This window comes from Aptenodytes forsteri, unplaced genomic scaffold, assembly GCF_000699145.1.
Source record: "Aptenodytes forsteri isolate BGI_AS27 unplaced genomic scaffold, ASM69914v1 Scaffold400, whole genome shotgun sequence".
In the NCBI taxonomy this organism is placed as follows: domain Eukaryota; kingdom Metazoa; phylum Chordata; class Aves; order Sphenisciformes; family Spheniscidae; genus Aptenodytes; species Aptenodytes forsteri.
In genome coordinates this window covers 519,193-531,283 of record NW_008794775.1, presented here as the reverse complement: position 1 = coordinate 531,283, position 12,091 = coordinate 519,193, and the positions used below count along the sequence as shown (strand labels likewise).

At 37.5% G+C, this 12,091-nt stretch overlaps 1 protein-coding gene across 1 annotated transcript in view; it reads left to right on the top strand.

Annotated features, from left to right (window-relative positions):
* The window catches only part of ANGPT1 (angiopoietin 1), a 178,427-nt gene extending 166,843 nt beyond the window's left edge, over positions 1–11,584 (top strand). The window contains 2 exon segments of the mRNA XM_019470771.1: positions 849–979; positions 11,424–11,584. Of these exon segments, the coding sequence (XP_019326316.1) occupies positions 849–979; positions 11,424–11,584 (292 nt within the window).
* The last annotated feature ends 507 nt before the right edge of the window (positions 11,585–12,091 follow it).

Below are 12,091 nucleotides of genomic sequence, written 5' to 3'. Positions count from 1 at the left end.
CTCCTCTCCTCTCCGCTCCTCTCCTCTCCTCTCCTCTCCTCTCTTCAGCATTTTCTTGTGCATGTCCCTGTAATTGTGAACTCGGGTCAGACATTTGCAAGTCCCCAATGTTTCCTTGCTGGAACAGAGGTACTCTATTCAGCATCCCTGCAGCTGGCACACTTGGCTTTGGGCATTGCAGCACGGAGCACCACAAATGCGCTGTTACTTACTGGAGCTGGGCTCAGGCTGCTAGCTCATGGTTGTGGTTTCAATTAGTTGACAGGCTCCTTAAGAAAAGGGATATTTAGCATTGCAAATCATGAAAACTTTTGTGGCTTGAACTCTAAGTTATTCTCCATTCATCACTCAGAGACAGCTTTGGCAGAACTGGGTTGCTGGCTTGTGCTGTAACTGGTGGAATTAAAAATTCTGAAACTGCTGAAATCCTGTTTTGAGCCCAGGGATTAATAACGTTGCTGCTGTTAACTGGGAGTGCTGTTCCTGTGCCACAGTAAAGAGACCAGCTACTCAAATACTCAGTTATTCTGTCAATGTATTCCAGATCTCTGGGCACCTCTCTTCATTCTCTTTTCTGTCTCTGACTCCCTCCACTTTGTTATATTTTCCGGTGCAGATTCCTTGTGCTCAGTTCTGCTCTGGGGCAGGGACAATGTGCTACTACAGATACATTGAAAAACCCTGAATGTCCCCATTTTACACCTGAAACAACAGAGATTGAGCCAAAACACAAGACATTTCCGAATTTTCTGAGTGCACTTCATACAAGGCAAACCTGATGTGGAAAGACATCTGGATCTTTTATTTTTCTTTTTGGTGACACTGATTGTTTTCTCTTGCTCTTTCAGGCTTTATTTAAAAGGTCACAGTGGAACAGCTGGAAAACAGAGTAGCCTGATCTTACATGGTGCTGAATTCAGTACAAAAGATGCTGACAATGACAACTGCATGTGTAAATGTGCTCTCATGTTGACTGGAGGTGAGTACAACAACTCTGAAAATATGTGCTACATTGATAGGAATCTATTCTGTTTTCCTAAAGCAACCGTGGATAAAGTTGCATTCATGGATGTGTAAATACTGTGTGAAAATTCCTTTTATTATTATTACTCGTACTCTTTTCTGTATATATATTGTGGTAGTGCCAATACCTCAAGACTCCTATCAGCAGGGAAGGGATTATTCAGAGACGCAGTCAGTATACTTCTGCACTGAAGCTGTTGCAACAATGTCAAGGGGAAAAGCATAAGTTAGTGTTATTGTTGACGCAAGAAAGGCAAAGTAAGAGAGAAGAAGCTAAGAGATGAAGAAGGGAAAAAGAATTTTGTGAGAAGAGGGAGAATCAGCCAGAAAATGAAGAGAAAAAGTGCAGGGAAATAGATAATAGAAGGTAAAGTTTAAAAACAATCAGAATCTGGACTTGCAATATATTACCTATTTCACTTAGTTTCAGCCAGTTTCACTCACTTGGTTGCTGACTGAAGTTAAACCATGACAGGGTGTGATTCTGTTATTGAAATAATTATAATGATTCAGCTTTCTGTCTTATATGAGCACAATACATATATACATATATACGTATAGGCATAGTTAATGTAATGGCTAATTCACTCACCTGTGAAAGACCAGACCTGCAACCCCCTGTTAAAATTGTAGCACTTAGCTGTTCTGGAACATTCAAAACAGTATCCTTAGTGACCTGAGTCAAGCTGCAGAAGGAAAGAAAGAAGAGTTGAGGTGGGGGCGTGCACAGAGAAGTTATACTGGGACAGTTTAAAGCACCAAGTCAACCTGACTGCCAGCAAGTATAGTGTATATGACTGATATTTGTTCCCTTAAATGCAGAGGAGGAATATCTGAGATTATCTCCCCATACAGACACCTAAAGCTCTGCACAAGGCTGAGAACTTTCTCTGGCAAATGATGCTTATTCCTAGTCCCTATATGGGCAAGCTCATTTTTATCTCTAGGACACCACATTAAAGCAGAAAGCTTAAATTGGGATTCTTTGGTTCATTGACTGTATGACCAAGAAAGGCCCTTATCTTCACATCTGATCTTCTTCGGAGACTCTCCCTCAGTGATTTCTAACTTTCCTGGAAAAAATCCTGTAGCATATAAATTATTCAGTATTTTGGATCAGAACGTTAAACTGATATTATTTGTGGTTACTGGCACTCTGACTGAATCCAGCTCAGGCCACATTCAGGCATACATGAGCCTCTAAAGCTGTCATCTGCTAACAGAAGATGGGTTCCCATCACTGGGAATTTATATGAAAAGCACAACCTAGCTCCTCATTCTCTTTTGCCGATTGGAAGTGACCCAGTTGGGAAAGTCCTTAAGGAGCTGATTTTTCAAACTTTCCTAACTTCCTCTAGTGATATCTTATTAAAAGTCAGCATGGGAAACTTCTTCCAGTAGGCAGGTGATCAGACACTACCTTTCCATTTCTATAGAAAAAGAAGCTAACCAGGTAGTTCTGGAGACAGATAATGCATAAGAAGTCAATAGTTTATTTTAATTAAAACTGTTGACCTTTCCCTTTAGAGACCATGCTAAATTAAAATGTCTTACTTCCAGGGCAGGCCAGAGTCTAGTGAGAAGCTCCTAAATGTGAGTTGTGTCTGTGCTGAAGTGCAGACTCATTCATGTATCCAAGCTGCCTGGAAATACCTCTGCTCTCAGATGGCTAATTCTGGGAGCTGAGGGTTTTGTTTATTTTTCTGCCCTGACTTCTATGGCAGGTCAATGCCCTGCTAAGGTCAGCCTGTTGTTGAACAACCATTCCACAAGGTTCACATATATTTTGCTGCAGTAGTCCTGTAAATCAACAGGAAAACCACATATTGGAATATACTGGTAACAAATGAAAGGAATAAGGAGGAAGGGGGAGAATTACCAAAGGCTGAGGAAACCACAAATAGAACAAATCACTGCAGAGTAAAAGGAGAAGCAGCTAGCCTTTGGAGATAGATGAGTCTAGTCTTTTGGACTAGACTCTGAGTACTAGTAATTTGCAGTACTTCAAGAAGAGAAAGACTTTAATCATGTTAGAGTTCTCCTCAAACACTCTGCTATGCTTTGCTCCTTGAAATGACTTTCTCATTCCTTGAGAAATATCAGAAATTGAATTAAATACCAAAACATTTGTTTAGTGAGTAGATTTCAGTTTTGTACCACAGACAAAGACTAATTAAGAAAAGTAGCAATGATAGCAGGTTTTGGAAAACCTCTTTTTTTCCCAAAAGATATCAGAGACTCTGTTAGTTTTGGCAACATCACAGAGAGCTCTTTAATGATGAATGATATGAAATCTACAGGCAGGTTTCTAGCTATCTTGACAGTTTGGGTGAGCCTGTTATCTCTATGAGGTGAACTGAATATATTTATGTCAGGAATAAAGGCTGAGATAAGCTGAAGCTCAAGATTGTGATATGGTTATAGTCAAGGCTGAAAATAAAAATGTAAGGAAAACACACATTTCTCTCTGTGATCTTACTACTTGTCAGTTTTATTTGGTCTATATCAAAACTATTATTCTCTCTCCTCCTTTCTCTTCCTCCCTCTTCCCCAGAATAAGAAATTAAAAACTGGGAGAAAAATACAGTAGCATCAACAGAGTTTTGTGTGTGTGTTTCTTGTCCTTTCAAGAGCCATGCTATGCTACTTGACTCTATCTTAATATTGATTTTAGGGAATGGCTTCAAAAGTACAATTATGAGCTGGATTCTTAGCCTCTGTGAACTTTACATGGTAGTTAAATGTTTTAGCTGCTTTTTTGTGCCTTGGAAAATTTAAACTAAGCATACTTGGTTTACTTTAAAGGGAGGCAAAGCATATTTATTCAAATAATATCTTCATTTAAACTTAACATTTGACAAAATAGTAAAAAATTTTTATATCATGAAAATACCTGTTAAGAACTGGTACAATATCTCAGGCCAGTAAACTGAACAAAAGGTTATATCCCCATATCATTTCAAGCATTATTCTGAACAGTATGACAGTGAGCTACATACACAGCTTTTTGCAAGAAACAGCACTTAAAATGTAACAAACTGTCACCAGAGTGAAGCACTGAGTAGATGTCCAAGGCGCTTCAGATAGATTTCCAATAGAAGAGCACTTAACGTCTCTGGATCAGATTTGTGGGCACAAGGCCAAGTTAGAGCATCCCGCCAGGATACCACCTGTCAGCTGAGCCCCGGGAATTGTTTGTGCAATTGTTTTCAGTCACTGGAAAGTCACTTATGGTAACTTGGCCCATAGTGAAAGAGTCTTAAGGTGATTTGCTTTGTCTTGCATTGGCTGCAGTCTGAGATGTTCACACAGGCATTTACCTTGCTTCAGGTGATAAGCGAGAACGTTGCTAAATTTCTGATCCCTGAAATAGTTTGACAAAGTGACGGGGAGACTTTCTAGCTGTCTTGCTAGCATTGAAACAGCATAGAATTATTGAAATAATGACTTTTTTTATTTTACTGGAAGCAGAGGTCCATCCAGCTGCAGTCTCCTGTCTCTGACAGCAGTCAGCAGCAGATGCTGCAGTATGGGCATAAGAACAATGCAAATAAACGATACTTCCCCCGAGTATTTTCCCAGTATCTTTAGCATCTCAGGGGTTTCCTGAGTCAGAGACAGTTCCCATGTATTTAGTAATCCTGAATGGATTTGTCATCTATTAAGTGAGAGACTGCTCAATGACAATCCCAAACAGTGGTGCACTCATTGCCTGTTGTTTCACTGCTTTTTTCTCCAAGTGGTGAATTTTGTGAATCTCTGGCAAGAATGCTATGGAGGATTCTTGTCATGACTTGGAGGGAAGTTCTTGGCTGAATATAGAAATCTGCCTGTACATTATCCAATTACAAAAAGCCACAGTTTCTCTTATATTTTGTTTGAAACAAAAACTTTGAAAGTAGCAACCTCAGTATACTTAAAAGTATCCAACCTGAACCCCTGGATATACATCTACGTATGCAGGAAAGCATCAATTTTTAGGTTTTATGCATATTGTTGCTTTCATAAAGAAGTTACTTATAAAACACTATTCATGAAGTATCATTTATATTGCCTAATATTTTGATAGAAAAATATAACCATTATGCAGATAAAAAGTGATTGGAATATTATTTGATTTATGCTAGAAATATTAGAAATATTTCAGTAGAAATATGACTACTCAGCACTTTTAACAAAATCATTACTATATTGCTATGTTTATCAGGGTGAAGTATGGACAATAGTAATAAAGCATTAGGAGAACAACAAGAAGTGACTAACTTAAAAATTATTCAGTTGATATATTTAGAAGATCAGAAGATGGTCACCAGTCTGCAAGTTTCATGTTATTTTTACTTCATAAAAAGGTGTTTATAAAAAGGACTGTGTTATCCAGTTGATATGAAAAGCTAATGCCTTTTCATCTTATATCCTGACAGCTAAATTCTGATTTAACCTTCAGAATGTCAAGTACCAACTGCTAAGTGATAGTCTGGTCAATCCAATACTCTAACGAATAAAAGAACATAGGCCTGGAAATTACTTCCAGAGGTAATTTAGTCCTTTTCAAAGACAGACTCTTCTCTACCTATTTATTTCTGTCTTTCTGTTCATCTTCAAGATTTGTAGTGATAGAGATTCATTCTCATAATTTAATCTGTTACTGAGTTTGGCTACACTTAATATAAGAAATCTTTGCTTGTTGATATTCTATGATAATTTAAGTGTGTTTCATCTTGTCCTATCCTCCATCACTGGAAAGAATAGACCATTCCTTTGAAAACCTGCTTTTTTCAGCAGATTTTATGAATTTGAGGTTGTGGCAATCTGTCTTTTGAATTCTGGACTAAACAACCCTAAATCTTTCCTCTTACATTCACTCTTTTGGACTCTGTCCAGTGGATTCACATATAGCTTGAGGTGTCATCCAAAACTGCACCCAGTCTTCTAGCTGAGAAGTTACCAATGCAAAGACAAACAGAGCCTAAGTATTACCATCTAACTTCTTTAAGGTACAGAATGTCAGAAACATTGAAATCTTTCATAAAATAAATTGTTCTGTCTTTTGAACAACGAAGACTATTTCAATATTTTTGCATTAGAAGTTGTTCTTATCGGCTTTGTTGCCAAATGCACTAAATTTTATGGACAAACCCAGAGGGCTAGAAATAAATATTGGCTTTTCATACGATCCCTTTATCCCGTAAACCCATACAAATGTACCATTCAAACATACTTTGGATCTTATTGAATGGATTGTATTGAACTTACTGCATTTGGAGGCATTCAGTGTACTCAGGAGGGAGAACAGAGACAGATGTGTGAAGAAAGGGTCTGCCATCAAATGTGCAGGCTTTCGACACCTATTGTAGTATGTAAAAGGCAACTAAGAACCTCTCATCAAACCTGAGTGATCATTAGCAAGTTCCTAATGCATGCTAGATTTATAGTACACTCGCGAATTGATGAGCACTAGTTTACTAACAAAGAATTTTACATACATACATGCTTAATTACAATTTATACAACAAGCCCAAAAAGGAAAGCTGTTAGCTTTGGCATACAAAAGCCTTTTTTATGTTGCTTTTGACAAAGAAGATTCTATCGTATAAAAATTATACTTGTGACTTTAGAAAACAATTATAAAAGATGGTTGTGATTTTTTTCCAGTAATATCATTACTCATTTGAGCAATGCTTCTTTATTAGAATGTTTTTTGCAAGAATTTGTAGAAATTATCTCAATATACATTCATATTCGGCCAAAGATATAGTACAAGCAGGTCTGTGGAGCTGTAGTATCTGGTGATAGGTGGCTGAAGTAGACTGAAGTATTCAAAATACATTTATTTAATGAAAAGAACTGACATGAAATTTAACAACTTCCCAGAGGTAAGAGCAACACTAATTAAAGACTAAAGCATGAGAGTCCACAAAGCGTGAGCATGCTTTAACTGCTTCAGAAGAGCAGCTGTCTACAGTGGGGACTCATGTTTATTTGTATAGCTGAACTTTCAAACAACTTATCAATGTATTATCTAAATTATTTTTTGTTTGGACAATATACTTTATGACCTAAGGATTTTTATGGCAAACAGAGATGGTAGTGCTGCTTGTACTATACAAATTATTAGAGGTGGGCTAACCTCAAAAGACTGAGCTACCCTCAGATCAAATAAGCTATTAGTGACTTCATGATCACAACAACTCGAAGAAACTGCCTGTGTTTCTGAATAAAAACTCTCTTAACCTTCTCATGAAAGCCTCCTCTTTACCACTTCATTAGTCACTTTAAAATCTTACTTCTCTTATTATTTCTCATAATGCCCACCTTTCATGATTCTCATGCATGATTCAAATATCCCATGGAAATCATTGCCAAAAGTTATCTCTGGGGTTAAAATCTTACTGCTATTCAGAGAAGACTTGATACTTATTTGGGAAAGCCATTACCTTGTAGTTAAAAATAAACAGGATTCTTCATGGGAGGAAAATCCTGTGAACTCCAGGGAATAAGCCAACATATAGCTACTGGGAGTCTTTTCTTGGGTCAGACTGCCTCACAGCTCTGGAGCTGCTTTATTTGGTGTTTTCTGCAATGGCAATGCTGTAGGTATCTCCTTCAGAAACCTCTGTTTTACGTTCCCTCACTTCCTCATAGCTACCAAGAAAGTCACTGCTTTCATTCCTCTTTCCCCCAATATACAAGGCATCTGAAAAAACATTTGCATCCATTCAAAGATGTGGATTTTGGTGTTGAGACATGCAGTAGGAAGTCTTGTGATAATCTGAGGCCCTATGGGGAATGAAGAGCCTTTAGAGCACTGCAGGGGAGGATGGAGAAACATAACCATATCGAGAAAAAAAAACACTTAAAAAAAGAAAGACAGAGAGAAAGTAAACCCAACATTTTAATGTAGTATTAGGAAACATCTTTAAAAAAACTCATAGAGTCTCACTAACAAGAACAGTATAGTAGAAAAAAAAAAAAAGATGCTCATTAAAAAACATTTTGAAAGAAGTGTTCATTTAGAAGAAATCTATGATGAAAGATTTGAGTAGGTTCTCACAAAAGGTTTATAAAATTTTGTGTTTCTTTGACTCATTCAATTTTTAACAGATTTTGTAAGGCACCGCTGAAAACCTTCTCCCCAAAAATGCCGTTTATGCATCTATTGCTGTTCCTTTAAGATGAAATGGTAACTAGCTCAGCTTGCCATGTCTTCATCCCAACACCACAAACAGAACCTAGCTGCATCTGTGTTCCAGCTTTGAAAAATGAGGATTAGATTTTCTCTGTTTAACTTTGTCTTAAGTTTCTACAAGATTATACTCTGGTTACAGTAAAACATCAGCTGTACGGCTTTCTCTTTCTTTGGTTATTGTCCCCTTAGGTATAACATTGTAATCAAAGAGAGGTCAATTGTATCAAAACAGAAGTTTGCCAGAATTTATCTGGCATAAATTCTTCCCTCAAGATTTCATTATGAAGTGTTACTTCTGAAAAAAGCCCACTATTATCCAAAATCTAAGAAATTACTTTACAAGACTAGAAATATAAATTACATGGATCTGAATACAAAAGACAGAGTAAGTACTGGATCTGAAGGCTAATCATGATCAATATCATATCAGTAGTAGTAAGGCATAGTTTAAAATACCTTCATACAATGTATTCATTATAGGTAGATAAAAAGCTAACCACTGAATATGATGAAATTGGAGGATTCACTAGGGCAGTGCACATTGTCTAAAAGGAGCTTCTCACAGTTTAATTCCATTTCCAGAAGTCAGAGTGGGAAACACACTGAAAATTTAAAATTCTGCATTTCAGTCCGCAGTGACACCTGCAGAATTCAGTAGCCACTCGCTAGATGATGGGTTTGCCACTACCGGTGGTGCTTGAAAAAGGTTTGCAGGGGGTCCTGGGAAGATTACAGTGCTGTGGTGAACAGGCTGAAATAACTTTTTAAAATAAAGTGTCATTTAACCACCAAAAGCAAAAGCCACCACCTGATCTTTATGATTTTAGTTGCCTTCATACATGAAGGCAAACGTTCAGTACAACCATATTACATAGAAAGATGCACAAGACCTGTGTAAAGATTCACAAAGGCTATAGCTCTTACTATGAAAAAACCCCCGCCAGAAATCTTTCTGAAAATAGAGCTCTTAGCCATTGAGGTTAGTATATTTTTGACATTGGGAATATTAGCTCTTTGCAGTCTGGGGATTCATTCTGCCTTCCTCAACCTGAACTAGGCATCTTTCTGTTACTTTACATAGATACCCTGTAAGGTGTTGGAGAGAAAATTCTATTCCCATCAAGATATACAGCAAAACTCCCACTACTTTCAGTGGAGTCAGTATGTCACCTAGTTTATCTTTGTCAGTTTGTGTTCTGTAATCTCAGTGTTGCCAAGTTTCATGTTATTTCGAGTTTTCCTTAAAACACTAACTCCCATGAAAATCTAAAATTCACCTTAACAAGAAAAGATCTTGGGGATATAGACAAGAGTGTTGACTGATGAATTTCATCTTAAAGCAACAATTTAAAATAGTTCTGAAGATTCACAGTGTATTTCACCACTGACTCCATTTTCTCCATTGGTTAAAGACGTATATACATATCTTCACTGCAGAAGTCTAAAGATGACTTTTTTTGCATACAGTTTGCAAGCAAACCTATGCTTCTAGCAAGCTTGAATTTTCTGCATTCAGTCATACGAATGGTAGCAAAACCTCTGTCATTGTTAGTAATATTCACAAGTACTTGATAAATATTTCTGGTTTATTTTCAGGGCTGTGTTAACAGAGCACTCACAAAGGTGGAGGTATGGCTCTACGTGCATTTTCTTTGGCAGAAAATTCAGGTTGAAAAGTTCCTGAGCTGTTACACTTCTTTTTTATCCTAACTTCTCAGTTTACTACTCCTTCAGTTATCCAACACAACTGTTCACAGGGCCATTCTATAAACCAGATTGCTGGTTTGCCCTCAGAAAACAAAGTTCTGTTTTTTTTCTAAATCTGTGTCACCTCACTTTTCAGAACAGTCTTACAATGCAGCTGCTGGAGCAGTGAACTAGAAGCACAAGCATCTGGGCAAGACATTTCTTGCCCTGTCTTTCCAGTAGAATAAAATATATGCAATTGCACACAGAGTTCAAAGGGTTAATGAGTAGGAAGCCGCATCTTGCTAGGAAAAAGCAGGCAGGGTAGGGGGGCAGAAAAGGCCATAACTTTGTTATCAATCAGTAACATTTTTAATATCTTTTTGTAGTCAATGATAGTCAGGTAACTAGTAATTTTCTGCTACCTGTAGACATGTAAATAAAGTGCCTACAAACCCCTTTAAAAATAAAGTAAAATGAATGGACTTTTGTCAGTTTTCTAAGTGCCAGGTGTGAATTTGCTCAGAGGTTTTGCAGAGAAGTGAAAAAATGTCAGATGGATCTGAGTGAGGACCCTCCAGATACTGCTGACTCAAAAGCATTTGGCACATTTCAAGATCAAGATTATGACGCTCAAGATTTAATATAGGTTTTCCCATTCAAAATAATAAAATTAAGGATTGAATGTCACTTTTCTGGCCCAACCTGTACATGCAATGCATATACCTTGATTGAAGTTGACCATACTGTCACCTAAATGCATGCACACTCAGGTAATCATCTAAACCATCTATCCATGCACATAGGTATTCTGACTGTCAGCGTCCTAACAGTGTTATAATTGTCTTCTTCACTTAGTCCTTCCGTTAATTTGCTGAGTATTGTTTATGAATTTATCATAAATCTTAAAGAAGGAGTCTACCTGTCTCCTTGTACACTGTTCTGAATGCTGATTATCTAGTACTATAATATTGTAATTACTATAAGAGGGCAGCACCACCATACTCATAACCCATGTTTGCTAAGAACACCTAACCTGAGAGCAAAAGCAAACTGAGCAATTGAACAATCACAGTTAAAGCAACAGAAAAGGACCAGTAAATAAAATTAAATCGTGCTTATACTCAAAATAACCAAACAAGTGAAATTATGCAAAATACTTATGAATTATAATCTTTTTCTGAAGTTTGCATGAGATGGGTGAACTGTAATACTGTCTAAACATGCAAAGCAGTTTATTTGTCGTTGTTGTTCTTGTTCTTGCTTCACACGCTGCATATAAAACCAGAATGAGTTAGGACTTAAATACTTTTCCAACTCTGTAAATACAACTGTGCATTCTCCAGCACCACTGGCTACAGAATAGCACAAAAGAGCAAAAAAGAAAAATATGAATATACACCCACCACCACCGCACCAGTATTTATGAGCCTGGGAATACCAGAATTTGCTAATCAGCTAAACCTGTAAAACAACATAAAAATGGTTAGTGCACTTGCAGTTTGATTGTTTGTCTTAATGTTTTCAGGGTGGTGGTTTGATGCCTGCGGCCCCTCCAATCTCAATGGGATGTTCTACACAGCTGGGCAAAACCATGGAAAGCTCAACGGCATCAAGTGGCATTACTTCAAAGGCCCCAGCTACTCCTTGCGCTCCACCACCATGATGATTCGGCCCTTGGACTTTTAAAGGCATTCAGCGGTGGATCCCAGAACAAACCAGGACGACACTGCCCTTAGCAGCGCCACTATCACAGTCTGAAGGTAAAAGGTGAAGGATTTCTTGAAAGCAACACGTAGGGATGATGCAAAGCCTCTTCATTATCACTCCATAACCTGCAAAAATTCTCCAACAGTCACCCCACATTTTGATGACTGGGAGAGGTTTGGTTTAGAAGAAGGTGGCTGCAATGATTTTCCAGAGAAGAACAACTGGATCTGGTTATTCTGCCCGAATATGGTGCTTGTCAGTGGCTGTCCTTTTCTTTCTTTTTTTTGTTTTTTAATAAGAGGTGCAAAAACATACTAGATTATTCAGCAACAGCATCAGAATTTGAAGAAATGAAATGTATCAACCATGGTCTATTGAGTAGAATGTTATTCAGCAGTGAAATGCCAACATTATATCCATGAAAAAAGATTATGGAGACACCTTTATTAAAACTCATCTTAAAGCACTCGAGGTGACCACTCCAAA